This window comes from Strigops habroptila, chromosome 3, assembly GCF_004027225.2.
Source record: "Strigops habroptila isolate Jane chromosome 3, bStrHab1.2.pri, whole genome shotgun sequence".
NCBI lineage: Eukaryota > Metazoa > Chordata > Aves > Psittaciformes > Psittacidae > Strigops > Strigops habroptila.
The window spans coordinates 35298989-35324066 of record NC_044279.2 but is presented as its reverse complement, the minus strand read 5'-3'; the positions used below and the strand labels follow the sequence as shown (position 1 = coordinate 35324066).

General features: G+C 42.9%; 1 protein-coding gene across 1 annotated transcript; it reads left to right on the top strand.

The window, feature by feature from the left end:
• Window positions 1-2117: 2117 nt before the first annotated feature.
• AVPR1A (arginine vasopressin receptor 1A) lies at window positions 2118-8050 on the top strand. Its single transcript, XM_030480558.1, has 2 exons — window positions 2118-3219; window positions 5023-8050. Exons 1-2 carry the CDS (start codon window positions 2211-2213, stop codon window positions 5304-5306), a joined length of 1293 nt encoding a protein of 430 aa, XP_030336418.1. The 5' UTR covers window positions 2118-2210; the 3' UTR covers window positions 5307-8050.
• The last annotated feature ends 17028 nt before the right edge of the window (window positions 8051-25078 follow it).

Genomic DNA, 25078 nt, shown 5'->3' with positions numbered 1-25078 from the left:
TTGCTTTTGAAACGTGCTGACAAATGGTGTTCAGAGGAACCGAGCATGGATTGGAAAGGGATGTTTCTGAGATGATGTCGGCTTGACAAACTCTCAGTACTCAGAGCTAGCACAGCCACCCTTATATTATGGTCTAGCTGTTATAAATACGCCTTTTGTCACACCTGAAGTTTCACCCCTCCTGCTAATGGACAACATACCCGGTAATGAATAGAGCTTTATGATCCTTGCATGGTTTGCAGAAAACCTGTTAGCAGAGTTTCCTGAGTGACAGCATTCACTTACATCGTGTTCAGCTCCTGTAAAGCATGTCAGAGAGATAGGCAAGGCATTCGTGTTACAGCAGGGTATGATGCTTTGTGTGTGAAAGAGGCCTTGGTAGCTGTGTGGTGGTGGTGTGATATGTGGCTTTAATTTTCCTCTGTATCTGACCTGAAACCTATAGTCACACACACTGATGTGCTGTGGGGTGCACCTGGTTTCTTAGATCCACTACAATATATAGCTAAAGTAATGTTATGGATCTGCTGTTGAAAAGTTGGGAAACTCCATGTGTGTGTGCTGTGAGTTTGACTCACAAAGTATTTGACTCCACAAGGTTTTAATTTCTTACCGATCAATACCTTCAGTAGTGTTCATAATGTCAGATGAAGAGGCACTCAGCTGTGAATAACGCACTGAACTGATCATAGAAATTGAGCTTTGAACAAAGGTACCTTTAAAGAAATAAGTTTACTGAACATGAGGACATCTACACTTTGTGTCCATATGCCAGGTTTGGGGGCTTTTTTGCAGCTTTGCCAGTTATTTGCAGTGTTGAGCAGGTGACCTCCCAGACTACTGCCACCAACCCCCGAGCGAAGGAAGGGCAGTGGCAGGCTGGAGGGGGTGCACGCATCCTCTCACAGAGGCTAACAAGCGCACAAAAAGGCAAAAAGCCTAGGATAAAGCCTTGCACAACTTTAACATGTTCAGATGCATACCCCCTTCTGGTATTTTAAGCTGGAAGATCCTTCTGGACTCAAAACTTTTGGAAAGATCTTCTTAATCAAAGAAGTAAGATTTAATTCTTCGCTCGTCCTCCTGCTCCCTGTTAAACCAGTAGGAAAAACCCCACATATTTTTGTTTACCAATAAATTTAACTGCAATCACATATGAGAAGACCCAGAGAGTTTTATTAAAGTAGGACTGCCATCTGATATAATATTTCATTCTGGTCACATTAGGCATTTTTGTGTGACTGAAGGAAGGAGTTTCTAAATGAAGGGTCAAATTCAGGTGCTGGTGAAATCAGGGTGTAAACCCACACTCATGACAATTTCCACCAAGCCCCCTTTACCAAGAGGAAGAAAACTCTTGAGCTCAAACATGTTTAAAACCTAGACTTAATTGACGCAGCTCTCTAGGAAATAAGATTTTGGTTGTATTTGCAGAAACTTGTGGTTTAGACCTATATGCTAACGTCTGGATGACATTTACTGTCCTAGGTGAAATCCTCTAACCTTTACAAAAATGAGGTTTAGAGGGTTGCTTTCAGACTCTCTGCTATTTTTTCTGACCATTCACTTTGCTGAGGTTTATCCCAGCACGACTGTGAAAAGCCACAGGCTCAGATGGGATCTGTCGGCGCCAAACCAGCCCCTTAGACTCGAGTAAAAGCGGGCGCGGTGGCGCTAGACCGATACTGACAGACTTCCATCTACTCCGCGCGGTTACGGCAACACTTCCATTCTCAATTAGACTTTTAAGTAAGTGCTGCATTAACTGCATGTGAGGGAGCTCTCCGGACGCAACGTTTCGGCCCCAGCATCTCCTCCCGCTGTCCCTTGTCGCTGGGCTCCGCGGAGGCAGGGCAGGGGTTGGGGGGTGGCGGATCCCGCTGCTCTCGGAGCAGCACGTTTTAGGCGGAGCGGACTTGGTCCCTCGGAGGGGCGCGACGGGACAGGGGCGGGCGGGCGCGGGGCGCGGACGCGGCAGCGGGCGGCGGGGGCAGGAGGGAAGGAGGGGGCTGGCGTCAGGCGCCGGGCAGCCACTGGCAGGGAGCTCCCCCCTCGCCTCGCCTCGCCTCCCGCGGCGGGGGATAAAGGCACCTGGCCCGGCACTCCGCGCCGCCGGAGCAGGCAGGCGGCGTGCAGCGGCGGCGGCCCAGCGGGCGTGCGTGGGTCGGGCCGGGCCGGGCCGGGCCGGGCCCCGCCGCGCAGCCCCTTCCATGCGGCTCGCCGGCGGCTCCGGCTCGCTCCGGGCGGCGTCCTCGCCCGGGAACGGCAGCCGGTGGCGGGCGGCGGAGCCCGGCGGCGGCGGCGGCAGCAACCACAGCCCCGAGGCGTGGTCGGGGTCTCCCAACGGCAGCCTGGGCGGCTGGGACCCTTTCGGTCGGGACGAGGAGCTGGCCAAGCTGGAGATCGCCGTGCTGGCCGTCACCTTCGCCGTAGCGGTGGTGGGCAACGGCAGCGTGCTGCTGGCCTTGCGGCGCACGCCCCGCAAGGCGTCCCGCATGCACCTCTTCATCCGCCACCTCAGCCTGGCCGACCTGGTAGTGGCCTTCTTCCAGGTGCTGCCCCAGCTCTGCTGGGAGGTGACCCACCGCTTCCACGGCCCCGACGGGCTCTGCCGCGTCGTCAAGCACCTGCAGGTCTTCGGCATGTTCGCCTCGGCGTACATGCTGGTGGCCATGACCGCAGACCGCTACATCGCCGTCTGCCACCCGCTGAAGACGCTGCAGCAGCCCACCAAGCGCTCCTACGGGATGATCGCGGCGGCCTGGGCGCTCAGCCTGCTGCTCAGCACCCCGCAGTACTTCATCTTCTCCCTCAGCGAGGTGGAGCGCGGCTCGCAGGTCTACGACTGCTGGGCGCACTTCATCATGCCCTGGGGCCCCCGCGCCTACATCACCTGGATCACCGGCGGCATCTTCGTCGCGCCCGTCCTCATCCTCATCACCTGCTACGGCTTCATTTGCTACCGCATCTGGCGCAACGTCAGGGGCAAGACGCGCCCTGGGGAGGCGGCGGTGGGTGGCGGGCGGCGGGCGGGTGGCGGCGGCCCGCGGCGGGGGCTGCTGCTCGCCCCGTGTGTCAGCAGCGTCAAGACCATCTCCCGCGCCAAGATCCGCACCGTCAAGATGACCTTCGTCATCGTCTCGGCGTACGTCGTCTGCTGGGCGCCCTTCTTCACCATCCAGATGTGGTCCGTCTGGGACCAGCACTTCCCCTGGGTCGGTAGGTGACAGGGCGGCCCCGGCGGGCACCGGGAGGGCACGCCGCCGGCTTCCCCCCTCTGCACTCCACGCCTTTGAGTCCTCCGGGGGCGCAGCCGGCTTCCCCGAGGCGGTTCGCGGTCCTGAGCCGAGCGCGGAGGAGGTGGGGCACGGACGCCGGGAGTGGGACCGGGGCCGTCCCGCTGAACCGACCCCTCTATACGCCCCCCCGCCGGCGACTATCGGCCAAACGCCCTTCGCCCCGCAGGCGCCTTTGCGGGCCGAGGTGTGCGAGCCCTCGGGGCCGAGGTGAGCACCGGGCCGCCCCGCCGGCGCCGCTGGCGCTCCCGGGCGGGGCGGCCCCGGGGAGCTGCGGCGCGGAGGCAGCGGCGCCCGGCTTGACCGGCCCCGGGGAAGCCGGAGCGGGGCGGCTGCCGGTAGCAGCCGGGGCCCCGAGCTGGGCGGCAGCCGCTGCCCTCTCACCCAGAGCGAAATGAGCGGGTGGGAACTGAAATACCTGCCGGGATAATTTGACCCAGCAACATTTTCTTCCGTGTGAAGATGCCGATTAATAAAACTTCAGGAACTCTGTGTGCTGTTATTAAGCATACACACTTGCACGTCGTAATTAGACGACCAGGGAATTTACTAAGCTCTCCTTCCTGTAGCTGCCTTGCATGTGCGCACTCTGCTGTCTAGTAACAGGGCTGAGTGCGCCCTGAACCCTTCCTCTCAGTAGCAGCTGAGCAGCTTATTTAGCCAACCACCAGTTCTTATGAAACAGTGGCAATTCAGCATTTTGGAGATACCTGTCCCACTGTTAAATCTGGCTGAAAATAATTGGTGAATTTAAAAGTTACTATATAGGAATAGCAGGCAACATAGTAACCTATCCCCCTGCTTGCTCATGAGAAAGCAGCAAATCAAAATGTTGGAATTCATAATATCTTGATTATTTTAATATCCCCAAATTATCACTTACTGTAGTGAGAGCGTTGGTTGCTCCTAACATGGGAGTGAAGTCAAGCCTACAATGCAGGTCTCTACAGAGAAAAAAGGCTTGCAGAGACAAATAGATTTTTTCTTTTACTTCAAAGGAAATGCAAACCTAATTGAACAGATGGGTATTTGGAAAGTTTGTTTGAAGAGATTCTTTAAATCTACAGAACTGCATAACACAGCAATTAAACTTCATTGGAGATTCAATATTTACAAAGAAAGATCACTAATAATTGCTTAGACTAAATATACATTTAAAGTCTCTGATAATTTAACTAGTTATTGAAGGTAGAAGACTGTAACTGTTCTATAGCATAGTGCTAATTTCCATTTTTCCCTTAAGTAAAATTTATTAAACCTCTGAAATCCAGATTTGATTCATAAGCCAGTAGTTACTTGAGCACTTTTCAGCATGCAATTTCAGTGTTATTGAAAACAATGGGAATTTTGCCATTGCCTCCCGGGATAGCCAGTTTTTAAAACCAAGGTCTGGATAAAAACTCAGTATTTAAAGCATGAGCTTATCAACACATGGGTAAACATCAGTAGAAAAGGGACTGAAGCATTGTTTTGGATCAATTGTTCCATATCTTCTTCTGTGACAGCTCTTTGAAGTCTGTTCAGACAAATTCCCCTTGACTTCAATGGAAGCCTTACATAAATAAGAACTTCCCTGCTTATGTCCTTATTATTCATCTCAAATGCTGCTGATTAATTTTGAGAATTAGAATTATTCAGGAAAATAAACCCAGCAGTTAGTAAAGTGATTGACTGAATGGTACAAATGTTCTTTAATGATTAAACCACTTTTTCCCCTGCTCCCCAGATTCTGAAAACACTGCGACTACTGTCACAGCTCTGTTGGCCAGTCTGAACAGTTGCTGTAACCCATGGATCTACATGTTCTTCAGCGGGCATCTCCTGCAAGACTGCATCCAGAGCTTCCCTTGCTGCCAAAAAATAAAGCAAACGCTGAGTAAAGAAGATTCAAACAGCAACAGCAGGCGACAGACCTCCTTTACCAACAACAGAAGCCCCACGCACAGCCTGAATACCTGGAGAGAGTCACCCCGGTCCAAATCAACCAGCTTCATCCCCATCCCGACCTGAGACAGGCCCTGGGGCAGGCAGGGCTTGCAGCCCCCCAGTAGCGCTTGGGAAGGCTATGGCATAGCACATGACACTGGTCAGGGGCACCAGTCATGGTAACAAGGAATGACTGAGATGGCCATAAGATAAAGTGTGCCACATTGCTTGATAGGCAGTTCTGCAGCGTGGAATTATTTTCTGTAAGGTGTTTAGGACTTGGGCAACTGATAGGAAGGTGTTACAACAATAAAGCAATTATTTTTCTAAATATAATTCATTATGTTATTTTTTTTGTTTCTAAAATGTTAAGTGCATTGTTTGCTTGTTGTTTAAAGCCATAAAAATCGTGGAGTTGGCATGTGTTGGGGTAACTCCACTCTCTAGTGTTAGTGCCTAAAATGCTTCTCAACATTGTCTGATGAAGACATAGGCAAAGAAGATGATATAAGCAAGGTCACAATTTACTCTTGAACATGAAAAGAAAAGAGTTGGGAGAAAATCCTGACTGTCCAGATAAGGAGCATGGTTAGGCAGGATCCGAGTTACTGGGAATTTAATTGATCATAGCGCTCTTGTAGAGGTCTAGAAATTCTCAATTAGTGAAATTTAACAGCCCTTGTGAAGGCAAATCCTTCACTGCATCGATGTCTGGATGCGTAGTGTGGAGTTTCATTGCTAGGGTGACATTTCCTCTTCCCTTCACGTTGATGGAAGCTAAACAGCATATTTTTGTGGGGGTTGTTGCACCTACCTTGATTATTTAACACTAATTTTAAAAAATTTATTGAAAAAGAAGTATGATTATCTATGACTATCTCAGCATTGTTACAAACAGGTACACCAAGAAAACTCATCATGACTACCAGAACCACTGGCTTTATGGGTAGGAATCGTATATTTTCTTTTTTTCGTCACTAAGGTAGGATCAAGCCACATTTGGTTGTCAAGCAAAGAACCCCTTAAATTCAGGAGAATGTGGCTGCTTGGTAAGAGCTGAAGAATCAGTACATTCCAGGACACAAATCTGAGAATCAAATTTACAAGTCTTCTGGAAATATACAAAAATTGTCAATTTTGTAATTTTATTGTGGGGTTTTTGGCCGATCATGACAATGTAGTCTTCAAAATCATCAGTAAACCACAATAAAAAGTCATCGCAACACATTTACTAGTTCTACAGCATTCAAGGTGTGCTTGTTTCCACTACAGTGCATGACAAGTCAAATGTAGTTCCTACAGCTTGTAAATAATCCTGTTACGTCTTTCTGTGGAGTCTATCTTTTACCTGGAGATTGGGTTTTGAAGATCCTTGAATAAGTTTTGTAGTGGATTTAAAGCCCTAAGGATCTCTTTGAGAAGTACAGCTGGCTGTCTGCTCCATTCTCCTGAGCTCTCTGCATCCTGAAATCCAGGCGTTCCCCTGGCACAGCACAGGACTTCTGATGCAGTCCCAACTGGCTCACTGGAGCAGTGGGGCACATGCATGGCTAACATGCATGCTCATGTTTGCAAGAAGGAACCTCAGCAGCAGGTTTCTCTCTTTCCTACCAAAACCAGACAAATAAGATTGCTTTTCTCATTGCTTGAGGAGAGAAAAAAGTAGGGCCACAACTGTGGCTGTCACTGAGGATGGTGCTGTTCCCATGCCTGTTTCAATAATGGTAGCAGAAATAGAGCTGGATTCAGGATAAGAGCATATTCAACCTGTTTTCCAGAAGCTCCCAGACATATCACTGACTGTTCCAGGCAAAGAATAGAGAAGATTACAGCTAAAAAACGCCCATAAATTTAGTTGTTGTCACTGAAGAAAATCTTAGCTCTTCTCTCTGCATATCTTGTTATCATATTCTGCTTTTCAGGAGAGCAATCTGGTCTAATGTTTTGTTGTTCTTCAAAACACCCAAAGGACAGCATGGTGGAATGGCTTGTATTTAACAGACTATCTTTCTGACCACCTTTAGCACACATATGACTACAGCTCTCACCAGTTCTGGGTGAAGGTTTGTGAACCTGATTTTTTAATACAAAACCATGCATGCAGTGGTGCAGATTGTGTGTGTGTATATTTGTGCACATTGTATGTACTGCATATATTTTGCAAGTAGGTAATTCAGTTACTGAAACTGCAAATGTTTCAAGATAAATATACTACCGTTTGCCTAGTTTTCTATTTGTGTTACTACTTTCTTTGTATATAAAATATATATTAAGAAACAATTGGAATCAGCTGTACTAACAGAATTTTTATGTTTGTGGAACTGAATTATTTTTCTATTGTACTTTATATTCAAACAGAGAAGATGATGAGAAAAAGAATGTAGGATAATGTTGATAATAAAACTAAGCTGGGTAATGACCAATCTATAGAAAAAAGTAAACAAACTCAAAACTATAGTTTTCAGTTTCTTCCAAATATGTTGCAAAATCCAGGCTTACACTTTGGGCTTGTCAGCATAAACGTACCCTGTGAGAGCTCTACAGTTTCTGTAATTAAACTGATGACACTATTTAGCAGTATTTGGATTCCAGGCATTTTATGTAAATACTGAGTTTTGTTTTTTTCAAATAAGTGTAGCATTGGAAGATACACCTGTCGTTTTAAATCATTCATCTGTGGAAATGTGTTTTGGTTTTTTTTAAAGCTCATTTGGGTTATCATGAAGACACACCAATGAAAACAGAACAAAATAAGAAATTGTGAAACCATTGCACATTTAAAACCTGGAAACATGCTCTAATAAACCCGTATATTTGTTTGATGAGAAGCATTTTTTTTCTTTTGCTTGATGAGATTTTGCAGGGCCAGAAACATATTTGGTGACGCTTCATGTATTTTACAAAATGCGAAACTTCTTCATTACTTTTAATGAGTTGTTTCCATGAAAAGCTTTAAGGAGTGAAGAAAACTAAAATGTTTTTCTATTACACATAGTGCATGAAGGATACATGCAAAGAAGAAATATGCAGTCATCTTTCCACTATAGGGTGCTAGTATTATTAAAACATCTAACATACCACTTGCTTATGTTCTAGGGGGGTTATTCTGATATTTTCGTTTTAATTTTGGGAACAAAATATTTAGCTTCTAATATAAAACATGACTGAATGGATGAACCTGCATTCTGTTGTTAGTGCTGGTCTTACTAGTATTGCAGCATTCTAAAGACAATTAGATGGCAGAAGTGGAGCACATGAGATGATACAGATGATGGAAAGGATTTTGCTCGTTTAAATAAGAAGCATAAGTTGCCAAAAAAGAGTTTCTTCATTCAGTTCTTCTTAAATTTGTAGGTAAACATATTGTTGGCTCAGAAAAAAGAAGGTGTTTTTTCTGTATTACCACATAGAGAGCAAAGTCTACAAGAAGACACAAGCTCGTTTGTGCCCAGTCCTGCAAAGACAAAGGTTTTGCGTGCAGCAAATCTTATGGCCAGTTCCAAATTGTCCAGATTGAAGGACTTCATGAATTTGCACACATGCTCCTTTCCAATCTGTGCATATGGAAACCAGGACAGAAGAATGAAAGAAGCTGCAGAGCTGGATGTTGTCCAGGGCATGTACCAGTGGCCCAGCTTTGGGAAGTCAACCCAGATCTTTCAGTAGAGCTATTGCTGAAATAAAGTTACTTGCTGTGTAGGGGAATCTCTTCTAGAGTTGTCCTAGACTGAGTTCCCAACCTACCAGAAGGACTAATTAAATACAATATCCTCTTCTAATAAGTGTCTGCATGAGTTTCAGTTGTACAGTCCCTCATGTACAGGATGGGAAGAAGTCCCTTCTGTACATGGAAATCTGGGGAGGCAGAAAGGAGTTAGTGTGCTTAAACAATAGTTTGGAGCTTTAGCTACTATTACAAGATAGTTTACTGCGTTTCTCATTAGGAATGGGTTTTACTGGAAAACGTAGCACTTGATACTTGGGAAAAGGAATTATAGGGTGTATAAATGGGCAGGTTTCAAGGTCCAGGAATAGATCACAGCTGCTCAACAGGGAGCAGTCCCAGCTGGTTCAGGTTACAGTCCCTCATACAAGAGCAGGTCCAGCTAGTCTTGAAAAAGGCAGGGAACTGTTGAAGGTAATGCAAGTCACGCAGAATTATTAGTGCAGGTATGTAAAAAGCAAGCAAATAGCAATCATGACTAGTCGCTGCTGAGCTTCGTTAGAGCCAGCCAGCATGGGTCTGCCTCTCCCAGGACTAGTCCTGCAGAAAAGTCCTGGCTCAGTACTGTTTTAATGAATTAATACTGTATTGGTGTTTTGGTACAATTGCTCAGTAATTTCCTATGTCTTAGTATAAACTTGCTTGAAGTAACAGTTTGCATGCAAATTAGCCTTAGGTCTCCATAAGGACATTTTTAGCTGAATTCCTGACACAGTCTGCTGGGTTACTCCACTTCTGAAAAGCAAAGCTGTGAGGCAGCACTAGGAGCACAAAGCACTCTTCCCAACTGTGAGGAGACCAGCATGTCTCTCTAGTTTCAGGTACACCAAGATGTTGTTGGTACAGGTGGACTTTCTTCCAATCAGAGAAAAATCATTTTCCCATGGAATGGGTGGGAGGGGAGGATGAGGGACGCTCAGTGCTTTGCAATCAAAGGATGATGTCCAGAAAAAAATGTCAGGATCAGTGGAAGGACATATACAGACTTCCCTCTTCTTCATTGGCTTGGATTTTTTCCTTTTACTGAGGAAGTAAAAGGAAAGAGTGCAAGAGTGCCTTCCCTTCTATTTCATGCCAAATTAGGGCATTCCCAAGAACAGTTTTGAACCACTGTGGTTCATCACAGGTTTCTGTAAGGTGTTAACACTATTAGCAATTGTATAAGCAGAAATTAAGATTTAATGGTCTCTGATTGCAGGACATTTCATGACCGTCTATTGTTAAATTGATTGCACTCCTACTCTGCAAAGTGCATAGGACAAAGTGCTATTGAAATCACAGTCCTCCTTCCATGGCAGTATTTTGCATGATTAGGACTATAACATTTTATTTTTCCTGCTCAAATGTGGTAGGCCTGTGAGACCTGCTTAACCAGATTTATGAGCTTTACCTCTGCCACCAGTCAAAAAATACAGCCTTGACAGAACTGAAGAACCGCCATCACTTGGATCCCACTTTGACTTATGAATGATTTGTTAGGATATGTTTCTTTTGTGTTGTCCCATTTGGCATGAATCATTCCAGGCTGTGCTGTGTCCCTTGAACCAAGGAGTTTTCAGTTTAACGCAGAAAAATCCCCAAACAGTTGCTTAGCCTTAGAACCAGGCTAGGAAAGATCATTCCTGCAGGGCATGAATATCCTTGGCAATGACATCATATGGACAAACAAAAGTTTGCTGCAGAAGCCATCCTGCCATTGCTGTTCCTCTTTGTGTTCATCTGTCTCATTTGTCTCTAGCCCAGCTGGCAGGCACAGGTAGGGAGCCACTGCTGCCACATGGTCACTGTTGTCTATTCCCTTTTACAATGGCTCAGGCACTGGCAGAACACTGGGAGGTCTGTACTGTACCTCCAAGTGACAGTGGCTGCATATACAGCCAGTTTAATGGTCAAGTTAATTTACTGATGCCTGCGTTATCCATCTGTAGTTCAGGTTAATGATGTTTATCTTCCTCCGTAAGTTCTTACAGGAAGTATTGCTAAGAAGTGCCACATAGGAGTTCAATATTACTTTTCAAGTAAAGTACTGGTAATGCAGGCTGTAGGCAGCCCATCAGTTTTTACACCTTTGAAGCAAAACATGATAAAACTGGCATTACAAACTACTTGGCTCTCCATGGCATGAAGCCCATTCTGAAAGATAAGGAATAGGTAACCAGAGACTGACATGGTGGTTGCCCCAGCCTTTTCCGCCACTACTGCTGTGGCTGTGAGCAAGTCCAGAGGAGGGCCACATGCATAATCAGGGGCCTGGAGCACCTCCCGTATGAAGACAGGCTGAGAAAGTTGGGGCTGTTCAGCCTGGAGAAGAGAAGCTGCGTGGAGACCTCAGAGCAGCCTTCCAGTATCTGAAGGGAGCCTACAAGGATGCTGGAGAGGGACTCTTCATTAGGGACTGTAGCGATAAGACAAGGGGTAATGGGTTCAAACTTAAACAGGAAAAGTTTAGATTAGATATAAGGAAGAAGTTCTTTGCTGTGAGGCTGGTGAGGCACTGGAATGGGTTGCGCAAGGAAGTTGTGAATGCTCCATCCCTTGCAGTGTTCAAGGCCAGGTTGGACAGAGTCTGGAGTGACATGGTTTAGTATATGGTGTCCCTGCCCATGGCAGGGGGGTTGGAACTAGACGATCTTAAGGTCCTTTCCGACCCAAACCATTCTGTGATTCTATGATTCCATGATTCTATGATTGCTCCTGCCATAGTCTCTCCTGTCCCTGGTAATGATAGCTGCAGCAAGAATGGGAACAGGGACCACGGGAGCAGCCGCAGACAGAGTTGTCATTAAAACACATTGGTTTTAATCTCCTTTTGGAGAGAGGAATGTGGGTCCTATCAAATAAACTCAAAGTGAATATTAGGAGAGAGATGACTTGGTGACTCATAGAGCAAATAAAACATCTCTTAGCCCAAAGATGATTTAAAAATATCAAGATACTTTCCATTTTGCAATTGTGAGATATGTTTTATATATTTAGAAAAGGAGTGTGAATGTCTCCCTGAGTTAGCCAGAACATCATGGGGTGAGTGGATATGTGGCTCAACCCAAAACAGAGTATAAAAACTAGACAAGCAACAGAAGTATTCTGAAGAGAACAAGGGGCTGGAGTTGGCTTCAACCCATGTATTCCTCCCCGGTGAGTGGGGATGCCCAGCAACATGACAGTGACCTTATTATAGAGACTGATAGTGGGAATCACATTGGTACTGTGATTAATCTGTTTATTGCAATTGCTATATTTATTTTGCTAAGTGTAACTTACACTGGTATTGTGATTTCAATATATTTTGTATCACTCTGCTAAACCATAAATCCCATGAAACATCAATTAGCTTTAAATAAGTAAATTTGATATTAAGCATTACACTCTCCGCATATGGAATATCTAAAAGAATCTGATCAGGGAGTATTAGACCCTGACAGGCCATTCTTGTCTTCTCCCAGTACTGCGTTGCCCTGGGGACGCTGCTGATCTCCAAGAAAGTGATACAGAACAATGTTAGCTTGCCAAAGCTGCAGTAGTTTTGCTGTGAATGCAGTCCTGCACCCTCCTCTGCACCAGTAACCCTTGTGCATGGGCCAAGTCAGAGAAATCATCATGTGCCTCCTAATGCATATGATATGACTTTTAAAGGGATTTTTTCATCATTGTAGCATTTCTTTGCAGCACAATAATAATAACAACAATACTACTACTACAATAAAATATTTACTGCTTCTCTTTTCAAACTGATGACATTTAATGTTTGGGTTCCTGGGAGATCCTGGGACAGTGTACTTGGAGATGCCTGTTTCAAAATTTTCTTGGTTGCTTTGAAAATTCCCTCTCATGAGTACACTAAAAGCAATTTTTCTGTTAAAAGCTTGCTGGAATACAATCGAATCCCTACTCCCAGCTATTTCTCCAAATCCAGAGGTTAGTGTCTCTCTTAAATTGACAATAGAGATGGAATGCTGAATAACTTTGGTACCTGCCTTAGCACAGCTCATTGCATGCTGGTCACTGCAGTGTTCCTTAGGTGAAGAGACAGTTTTGCATGTCTGGTCATGCACATTTCAGAATTTCAGAACAAGAGAGATTCAAACAACATGCTTGTCTCTTCAAAGACTGTAGAAGAGGCCTGTGTACCTTTCAGACTATATAGTATTTTTTATTCACAGCATTCACTGCAATAAACATCATGCACCACAGTGCTGTGAGTTTTTCAGTTCCTGCGGTGAGGAGTGTGACTCCCATAATCTCATGGAGTACTAAAAGGATCTGCCAGTAGAAGGCATAGGGGCTGTTTTCCTCTGACTGTGCCTCCTTTATAACCAATTCCCTTAAATTAGAGAGAAAAGACTATTTTGAATACTGTTTTCATAAAGCCTCTCATTCCTACCTCTGGGCCAAATTATGACTCCCAATTACACTGTATCTTTTCAATACCAATAAAGTGAGTGGTCTCTTCCCCTCCATTTTTCTCTGTTTTTTAAGATTCAAAAACTGGGATAAATATTGCTGAATTTAATCAGTTTTTCGTGTGCATAAATCTAAGGATAGGTTTTCTTTCCTTACATTTTTAAAAAAGTGAGTTTCCTTTAGAAATAGCAACCCAGTAGTCCCAGTTGAACCAGCACTGTTAGACAAATTACAAATGCCATGAAAGCAAGTCATAATCCACAAGGGAACTCCCCTCTCCTCCCTGCTGTAAGGATATTTATAGCTAGAAATAAAAAATGCATACAAAAAAAAGGAAGATATAAATGGCAAATGATAAACAAGTGCCTAAGAATTGAAAGTCAATAGAAATTTTTAGATGACCCCAAATGATTTCCCATTTTTTAAAGGAACGCTCTGTCCTCTGCATGTCTTCATCAAGGTAAAACAAATTAAAGAATGAGTTAAGCGCTCTTACGGCACGTGTCAATAACCGGGAAAGGAATGTATGTGAACTTTTAGGGAGTTTTGCTATTGAGAATTAATATCCTTAGTTAAAATATATCAGTCATGGGGGTGGGGGGCAGAAATTTATGGCCTACAGATATCTGCCTGGGAAGGATGCAAGTGGGAAATGAGCTGCAAGTCACTTAACAGCTGGTACAGAAAGCATTGTGAAACATTGACATTAGTGACATTTGTGCTCTCATGCTGTTTTTGTTAACAAGGATAAATAGATACTCCCTGTGTTGTTTGTAGTATCTAGTGGCAATATGAACCAGGGACCCATCTGTCTTGCAATATCTGACAAGTTTTAGACACCCTGTCAAGACTCAGAGGTAGACATTTGTGTGCGTGGGAAAACTGCAATACTCAGAGTAAAACCTTTAGACTTACAAAGATTTAAATATTTAACAGCTAAGTGTTTGATTCAGAGATCGATCCCTTGCTCTAAGATAGGTAGCGTGGGAGGGAAGAAAAGCTCAGTGATCAGGTTGCCTCCTTCTGTCTTCGGCAGTTAGTGAAAAGGAAATGGAAAGCAAAAGGAAGAGAAAGAGGAACATTTGTTACTACAGCAGTACAGGCAAAGGAAAGGACAGCAGTAGAAGGGTACAGTACTGAAAGGGCACTGATTCCCTCTCTCAGGTGTGCCAGATACCAGGGTGAAGTGAGCTTGTATCCAGCAAGTGCAGCACTACCCAGAGCACAGCGTCAGCATCACAGCAAATGTTTTTACACTGTGCTTGGAAATGAATAGTCTGTTATATGTGTTTTAAGGGCATCTTACAAAAATCAGTGCAACTCAGCTCAGCAGTGAGCTGAGGACTACATGTTGGGCAGTGCTGCCAAACCTAGGCTACATCCTGCTACCAGGACTAGGGTGGGTAGGGCCTGCCCTGCTGCCCCTGGAGGATCTCAGGCTCTGGGGATGTCCCTGCCAGCCCTAGTCCTAGTATGAGACTTCATTCCTCCATTAGCTTCTGCCTCCTACTGCCTGCTGTGATGCTGGATCCTGGCACAATATCAAAATATTTGAGGCTAGTGAGAGTGAGATGGTTATGTCCTATTTGGGTTTTCCTCAGTAAAACTGGGTCTTCTCTGAAAGATAGGTATGGCATTCACCAGCAAATGAGTCGGGATATAGGTGCCTTGGAGCAAGCCAGTGGAAAGCAGCGAAGATCTGAGAATTACCTGTTTACTATTGACACACCACCTGTGTCTGCGTCAGATGGTTAAGGGCTGGAGATATATACAGGTGCGAAAGGGGGGAAAAATCCCTCATGCCCATGCTTTGCAACAGCAAGTTGTGTGGCTGCTGGCTCACTGCAGAGCTTAGTGAAGCTTACATGGTCCCTGTTTAATAGAAGCAACCTTTGGGCTGTGAGATAATAATTCTTTTCAGGGTCTTTACATGAGTGAAGAACATTGAGGGAATAAACCCACCCAAATCAGTGTGAGACTTGAAGAGGAATTCATCTACTTTTGAAGCTGGAGATCTAAGAAAACCTAAAAGCCTCACTCTTTTTAGCTCACTGCTGTATTTATTATTATTTTTCAGTTGGGTTTGCCTTTTAATGTAAGTATTAAATTAACTGACTGTCCCTAATTTCTTGGGTCATGACTGGTAATAAGAAGAAGACTACAGAAAAAACATGAACCTTTTTGAACCTCTACTCTTCACCCTAGGGACAATTCACCTCTGACTTAAGAATACAGTTCTCAGCAGATAACTAATCTGTTCTGTAAACAAACTGATTTCTATTCCCCTGGGAAAAAAACCAGCAAATAAATGTACAATCTATGAAATCAATGTTCCAATCTGAAGGAGAAGCAAACAGCCAACACTTGGCATCTGGGTTGGTTTTCTTTACTTTTATACCCTCTTGATGATATCTCTGCAAATCATGAGCCGTTTCAATGAAAGGCCATGCACTGGGATTTTTTTTCCCACGAAGGAGAATGAAACAGTTAAATTTGCTGTTTGAGAATCCAGGAGAGTTACAGCTTATCTAAGGGCTGCATTTATATCTATTCCAGTCAGTGGGAATGTTAGAAAGGAGCAAGGAAAAGTGCATGTGTGGTACTTTTCACATAAATAAAAGCCATGATTTAGTTGTAGTGTATGAAGGCCAGTAGAATAATTATTTTATCCATGACTACAGCAACCAATGTCTCCAGCCCTGAAGTCCTGCCTAGCTACAAGGACTTTTAAATCCTATTTTGATCTGGGACCTGGAATTCCTCCTTATATTCTGCCACCTGTCCAAGGACTACAAACTGGGATTCAGTAGAGCCCTTTAGAGGTGAGGTACATCAGATAATCCCCATCAGTTCATCCTTGTCACTCCACCAGGTGTTTGATTATCAAAGCTGTAGGCACCCCACAGTTTCTAGGAAGGCTTAGAGGTGCTGGCATGTGAGGTGCACCCTCTCAGAACTGTTTCCACCCCTCTCATTAACTACAATCATTTTCAGGACCATAGATATTCCCCTGAACAGTATTGCTAATCCATCATATGATCACACTGTTATAATATTGATGTAATATTTGATATCAGATTGAGTCTGCTGAGCTAGATGAGCTGATTTTCTCATACAGAGAACTTTTTTGGATGCTTTAGGCCCACTCCTATGCTGTGCTTTTGACAGTGAGGTGTAATTCTAAGCAAGTTTTTGTTTAATTCATAGATGTCCTGGGTTCAGCTGTAGCAGTTATTTTTTCTCCTTCTTAGTAGCTGGTGCAGTGCTGTGGTTTTGACTTTGGTCTGAGAACAATGCTGATAATAGAAAAGGCTATGGAAAAAATATTTTGCCAGATTTGTAATTATGTTTTGGCAAAGATTAGCTAGATGTAGAAAGAATATTCCATGGAAGGCTGTGAATCATCACACACTCGTGATCACCTGTATGGTAACATAAGGGGTTTAACCCAATTCTTTGATCCACAGGTCCTGCCAGGACTCCAACACCTCCACTTGCATTGAGATCCTGGTCTTTGACCCAAAACCACACTGTACAATTCAGTGGGAGTGACAGGACGAGATTTGTCCTGTGTAAGGTCAGCGAAATCCAGACTTATTGTCTCCTCTCAGATCTTTCCACTACTGGGTAAGTCCTCTGTAGGTACTTCTCAAAGACTCTGACTATAAATATATAATGTAGACAAAAAAAAGGATCACGGTACATTGAATTTTCTATATGTGAAAGTTCAAGAGGAATCAGGAGGAAAGACAGCATGTTTTCCTGCTAATAAAAGGGACAAACTTTAATCAACATGGGGTTTTTCATCAAAGAGGAAACATCAGATCTCATTTATATTTGTTTTGAATTAAGCTGGCACAGTCTGGCCTTGAGAAAAGTTGACATATGGAAAGTTCCCTTCTCTATTGGCATGAAACAAACCTCTCAGGGTTTTTATTGCAGTGGGAATGGCATACACTATCTGGATCTTAACTGCATGTGACTGTATTTTGTTGTAGTGTATTTTCTTTTCTAATAATTTGTTATATGATTAGAAAAACAGGAGGAAGGAAGGCAGGAAGGAAGGCAGGAAGGCAGGAAGGCAGGCAGGCAGGAAGGAGAAGGCAGGAAGGAACGCAGGCAGGCAGAATGCTACAGTCCATGAGAAGCTTACATTATGACAGTCACAAAGTCTAAGGAAATAGAAAGAAAGAAAGGTAATTTTCCTTCATCACCCTGCTTTATACATGTCAGATATCTCTGAGGTATGGGGAATAAAATGTAGCTTTCAAGCTTCTTCTGTTTGTCTCTTGCAGATCATTCTGTGCCTCAGCAGCAAACTGAGAAATCTCTGTGGGTCTAACATTTTCCACCTCTGGAGAAGGGCTTTTGATGCTCCACTTGATGATTCAGCACCAGTACTTTTTTTTTTTCTCAAGTCCACATTCAATTACCACTTAGCCAAAACCGTAGCCACTAACTGGTCCAGTAATTCTCCTCAGACACTTGTACCAACTGTTTCTCTCTTTTAAAAGCATTCATGTTCTACTCAGGCTTTTTATGAGTTATGCTACTTCTTCAGAACCCCAATTTGCCATTAGTCAAAAGGATTTTTCCTTTTAAGGTATTGAGGCTATTTTTGAAATGGCTGCGGCTAAATCGTTTGAAACAGAGCACAGCACAGCTTTCTTCAGTGGCAGGGAGGACTGGATGGGACACTTTACAAGGTCATTTTCCTCTTCACCTTAGCTGCTTGTGATTTGGGTTTCTTAAAAGTCTTTTAAAAGGGTCTGCTGCTACATCCTCTCTCTTTAAACTGTCATTTGCTTTTTTTCTGAATACATACTGCAGTCCAATATAGAGGAAAAAGAGCCCTGTGCTTAATCAAAAAGCATCCTCTGGAACATTTCAGTCCTGCGCTCAGGATCCATAATACGTCATGGTAGCACTCACAGAGAAAGCAAGATGTTACCTGCATATTTTATCAGGTTTGCAAACTACATCTTATTCCAAGTGTTTTAGAGCAGAACCATACATTCTGAGTTTCATGTACTGGCCTTTTCATCCCGGTAGGATACACATGATATTCCTGTCCTTGTGGTGCATGGACTTGGCAAAGTCTTTTTCAATATAGTTCCTTTCAAAAGCAGAATCCATCGACTAAGGTATAATAGCAGAATCTATCCTATTGCTTAAAATCAATTTTTCATCAATAGGAGCAGCAGGTAAACTTTCCACAAAACTGGGATTTACCAAGGAATTCTTTATGCAGAGGTTGTCAAGAACTACATTACTGCACAATGATGATCATGGTTGCAATTGTTCAATAGTACAAAATATTCCTTTTCTTTATAAATAAAGTTGTTTTGTATTGCTGTTGCTGGACCCTGTGAGAATTAGAGAAAAGTACAGTTCCTACTTCTATCGATTTTCCAAAGTTTTGGGGGCAATGACTGAATGTTTCTGTGACACCCTCTTGTTGTACTAAAAAAAATCGTGAGAAAACAGCCAATGTTGTCCCTACCAACGAAGGAAGCCATACACATGACTTTGCAGGATTACTTCTAGGGTACAAGCTCGGCTTGCCTAGGAGCATTGCCATGCAGTGGGACGTGGTGGTCTATGCTGGAAAGCTGTGGGAAGGTTCCAGGGTCTGTTGCAGCTAATGTGTTCTCACATGGCTTTCAAGCACACTTTGGCAGGTACCTGCTGGTGCAGGCAGACTGCCAGCATTGCTGCAGCTTTGATGATGGTCCAAGACTGAGGAGAGGCTTGGATGAGATGCCCTCCCGGAGCCCCTCCCAACTCCTCTTTTTCTGCAGTTGTGGGAGCTGAGTGCTTTCATGTTCCTGGAATCAGTGCTTAGCAAACTGAATTATTAGTATGGACATACCTACAGGGCCTATGCAATAGTCTAGAAACTGAGTGGGGGTTTTTTCTGAACAGTTGGCCATTTTCAGTGAATTGCCCTCGAATTTATGAAGGCCATTCCTCCTGACAGCATGCATCTATCTGTTTTTAGACCTAACAACACAAACGCTAGGATGTATTTGGCCTCCTGAGATCTCGTTTATGAGTTCTTCCAAATGTCTGTGAAGAACAGTCTGCTTTCACCCCATGTCACATGGGGAGCATGGAGGCAGTATCAAGTGTATCATGCCAGGCAAGTGTATCATGACCTGCACAGCAGACCGTGTATTGCCAAGTGAGCCTTAGCAATGGTGCAAAAGACTGTTAAAGCTTTTGTAGTGCCAGAGTATATGTAAGAGTCTTTGGTAGGCTTTCTAGATATGAAGGCTGTTACCATCAGTAAAGTTTATACTGAAACCTCACAACCTGGGGAAATCAAGTCTTGAAAGAGTTGCTCAAGGTCCCTCTCAGTACTTGTATTAATAAAGCATGTACTTTGGTCTAATTTACCTTGCAAAGAATGTATTAGCAATTCATCACTTTGGGGATATACCCTGCTCTCACAGCCGTGGGAATGCACTTTCTTCCTGGTAGAAGGTCCTAACACTCTCCTTCTTTTCCTTTGGGAAAAAACTCAAGTTTCTTCAAGCTTCATGCATCTGGTAGAGATGTGAGGTTTTGTACTCAGAAAAGTGTATTTTTATATTTTCTCTTAAAAATGCCAGTGGTTGTAGATTTTAAACAATCTAGGTCCTTTTCACTATAAACTGTGCTAATCTGGGTTCCCAGACTGCTTTTCTGTGGCTGTAGACTTACGTGTCTACTTCTGCCTTGTTTTCCCACGCTGCAGTGAAGTGGGAACATAGGTTTCCATTCAAAATGCCAATAATGTGAAAAAAGGGACCCCATTAAGAGCATGGTCTTGCTCAGACAGTCCCAAAGTTGACTGCGAGGGAAGCAAATTTTTAAGTGTCTAGTATTTTAATTCTTGGCTTTGTTTACAAAATATATGGCATGTAAAATCGTGATAACAGTTTCTTTCCAGGTTTAAGTTTTTAATACAAGGCAGATGGTATTAACCAAGGGAGCATTGCAAAGATGAAAAAAAAGAAAAATCATCACTTTTATGTTTTTTCATCTTCCTAACAAATACTGAATTCTACACCTCTTTTTTCCTTAAGAAACAGCCAACACAAAATAGCCAGTAGTAGCTACAATTGTACACTGAGAGATTTACACCAGAACTCTGTCAGTAAACATCTAAAAACTGAACAAATACTCTTTGCTCTTAAATTCCCAAGATTTTTTCTGCTTCTGGTTTTGGTGGGTTTTAGGCTCATAGCAAAACAAATAAATAAGATGGGCACATTCCGTTTGCTTCACATAACAGTAAAGATCATGCTTTAACACTTTATGATCTTTAATTTAGAACATAAACCAAAGGTGGAGCTACACACTGAAAAGCTGAACACAGTTTACAGCAGTTTCGTTCATATTTGTCATTTTTGACCATACAGGAGTTTTTTAACTCAAGTTCAATCTCTTCATCGGCTGCTTGAGCTGCAATTATATACCCGTGGATCAACAATACAGTCTAAGAGTAGGACGTTCCTGCAGCAGTTCAAGCTAGTCCATCTTGCACTCAAACAGAAATGGTACTTGAATTTGTAAACAGACTATGATTCTGTCATGTCTGGATAAATTCAAACCTCTCCATAATAATGCTTGCTGTGCGGAGAATTAAAAAGGTTTGGGATACAGGAAGATGAGGTATTCAGATCTACCTGAGCACTAACCTCTGAACACTGGTACAACAGATTGACAACATTTTCTTTAGGTCTGATCATCCCAATTTCTGATGCAACCAGATTTTCTTCTTCCTCAATTTCTAAAGCAAATTGGAGTGAGTGAGGAAGGATGATGTACATTTCCCCAAGGAACCATCAGGATACAACCGGTTGAGTACCCAAACCTGGGAGCTGGGAGACATTCCCACATCACACAGTGTAGTCATTACCACCAGTAGCCAGTTCTGTACTTTTGCCTTTTTAACCTACAAATCATTTGCTTTCCAAGACTCTCAGTCAATAGGTTTTACGTAGAGTTTTCAGAAAACTTCCAATTTCTTCATCAAAAGTTATCCTCTCTATCCTTTTTCCTCTGGAGAAGACAAAGGTTTTCCAATTTCATGTGCATTTCTTTTGACCAGCATAAAAAACTTGTTCTTCTGAGCTGCAGAAGTGCTGACACCTTAAGGACACATCTGGCAACTCTGGGTAATAATTTTCACATTTTGCAAACAGAATAGGAAGGCATCTCTGCACCTTCTAGCATGCAGGACATAGCATCCGTCCCTACAGTTTATGAGTTATCATGACTCTGTTTCTTATTCACGGCCTCTCAAATCAAGCTGTCATGGCCAGCTGCTGTCTTCCTGAACCCCTTGCCTATTGGAGTGCCTATGGATGGGAGTTTCTGGGAAGGTTTCCAGCAGAACATCCAGATGCCATGCAGCAGCAGAATTAAAAGGTTTAGTGGTGTTTTTCCTTCTCTGATCTGTTCTCATGTGTGTGTGTGTGCTGTATGAGTGTAGGGTGTGGGTGTGTATACATATACACATGAAGCATATGAATATAGTAAAGTTCAATGGACTCCAGTTTTGCCAGAACCACAGTGATTATCTTACTATGTATGTATAAGTAGCCTGCAAATAACAAAACAGAAAGTATTATAAACTTTCCAACTGGAAAGAAAACCTTTACAACCCTCACACTATTCATCACCCAGTCCTCAACAGAAATGGGAATGTAAAAGCATTTGAACAAAATGTACCATCAGCATTTACATCTTTACAGAAATGCATGTAATTGTCTTCTTTTCCCCTCTATTGAAGCACCCATGCACATTTCATGCATTTTACCTCTTACTATGGGTTTAGGACTAGCCTTCCTTTCAGTTTTCCTCCTCTTATTTAGATCTTCTTGTTAATGAGCAAGTGAAATGTTAGCTATATCAGTTTAATTTACTGTAATTTTTCAGGTGGAATCAGAATGTTTAATAGTTTAAAAATATAATCTCAAAGCAGTGTTATGGGGAAATTTATCTGTCCTGCAGGATTTCCAAAAGATCACTGGCTTTTGTCATTGTGCAGACAATTCTGTAAGCAAGACCAAGACCATAGTTATTAAAAGCATGTGACCGAAACAGAAAAATATGGGCAGGCTCATTTACATTTATAAAGTAACTTATGTCTACTTCATGTCTTTAATTGCCACTCTATCCAGGAAGCCAAAGAGAACAAAAACAAAGTTAAATTATGATGTTTTTATTTCATTACAATGAAATTGAACCATAACTTTATAGATCACATCATCCCTTCAACTGTATGCAACATAAAAAAGAACCATTTTGCTACATGATAATGAAATTAAATTCATCCAACAACATTTTTACACCAGAATTCAACTGAAAATCTCCCCCTTTTCCTTTCAAACCACAAGTTTCCTTTCCTACAACTTCTAAGAGCAAACAGGAAAATAAAGCTCTTGGAAATTAGTGTCATCTTTTCTTCAGCCATTGTGAGACTGGATTTTCACTGTCATCATGAGAGGTTGAATCTTTCTTTAAGAAAGGAAAATTGAGGTGCTTGATGTCACACATATCCTGAGCATCTGGCAAAGGAAAACAGCCATTGATGTCAACAAGACACTTCATGTCAAAAGGTTAGTGGCAAAGTGGCAGCAGCTGGCAGTCCTGCAGCTGCTTCCAAATCACCCCTGATAGTTACCTGGGGGGATTGCTTTGTGCTTTGGGACCATACCGCAAAGCTCATATGAGCATCCTAATGTGCCATGCAGTGGCTGTGACAACTGGTTTTACATTTCCAATCAGCGGAAGACATAGTAGAAAAGATCCCTGCTTGCCTTTCATTACAGATGCAAGACACTTCCCCACCAGCTCTGGAAGAGGATGTAAGGTCTCGTCAGACAAAGAAAAATGACAATTTAGATCAGTGACTGATGAGGTCTCTTTAAATTGCCAAAAGCATTCATTTCAGTCCCCTGGGTCTCATAGTCTCATGGTTGTCTGCTTTCAGTTGTTCATTTCCAAACATAGAATTGTAATTTCTACCTCAGTTCTTCTGTAAACGTTTTAGTTCTTACTTCTGCAAAGCCATTTCTGCACTGAAATTCCTTCATGTTACATACATTTCTTTATTGATAAATTATTCCTCTTTACCTTTTCCTGCAGTCATCGTCTACCCACACCTTTTATTATGGCTACGTGTAGATTTTGGTGTTTGCTGTATGTGCCTTAATAATTTACATGATATTGTAATATTCCACCTGTTTTTTTTCACATATTTAAGGGCCTTGATCTAAAATTTGAGCTGTGAATGATACAGACCCATTTCTGTCAGACTTTAAATGCTCAGACATTTATTCTTCCTTTTTCCTACTGAAAACTTTCATGCAGCTACCCTCATAACAAAAATGTAAATAGCCATACAGTAGATGTCTTCAAGTGGTGATGTATTACTGTGGACAATTTTTATTATGTTACAGCTTGCATGAATTCCTAACTAGCTTCCAATTTTTATTTTTACTTTAATAAATAGCTCTTTAGAAATATCTTGCAATCTATGTCACAAATCATTCATTCTTCACACTGTATTGATGGGTTATCAGTGTTCTCAGTTATACTCATTAAAAATCATGAGACTTTTGCAGACTCTTATATTACATTTAATAGGGAAATGCCATGCACTAGATATTTTGAGGCCAAGCAGACAGAATGTGATGTATAACTGACAACTGTAGTAATAACAAATGAGCTTTCCAAAGTTCCCCAAAGTATGTGATGGGGAACATTATGGTTCATACCAGTGATGGCCCAAAGCGATGTAATCCTGGGATGGGGACACCCCCACCACCACTGTTACAGTCTCTCTTGTAGGCAGTGATTAACACTGTAAAGGGAAGGTCAGGGAGACAGAGGTATAAGTCAGCCTTTGCTAGTTACATAGGCAACAAACTGCTAAAGATAGTGTTCATTAGCATTGCTTAAGATACTGTCTACAGAGCACTATATTAGCTAAGGAAAAACAAGCTGGGACTCTTTCCTCTATGTCTGTTGAACTGTCAAGTGTTTAACTCACTTTATCTGTTTAACTCATTGTTAAGAAGCTTCCAGAAAAGCTCATTCAGATCTAAAGACATCTTAAATGAGAAATACCAGTAAGTCATTTAATTGTAGTTTGTTCTAGTGCTTGGTGCAGCTGCCTGTTTCTTATAGGACACTTCATCAGGTTGTTTCAGTCCATCCAGGCTCCATCATCATGATCTTGGCTCTGCAGAGGGTTTTCTGCACCATTAAGCACAACTTTCCTTTAGGAAAAAATGAAGATATTCTGGGGCTCCCAGGCATCTCTCCACCTGCTTTCCCCTTGAGACCTGAGGCTGAAGAGTCCTTAGGTAAAAAGTCTGTCACTGGTAGGACGCTTTTCAAGTCACAACTGAGTTAGGATAACCAGCCTATCCACCTCATGGGATCCATATCAATGAAAAGAAATAGACTTTGTTTTCAGATAAAATTGTGGTTTTCTGCAGGAGCAACTTGTGGTGAAAGACTTTTGAAACTCATTTTGACACAAGAACGAGTTTGAAAAACCACAGCCTTCTCTCTTCTGGTTCTCCTGCAGTAGCCAGTGGGAGCAGACAACCCAAGGGATGATAGTGGTCCTGGGGGAGGCTCGTGTGTCTGTCGCTATTGATGGGTCTTGGATTCGCGGGTGCTGGCCTGCTGAAGGACTGGTACCCATTTGAGGTGGTTATGTGGTTAT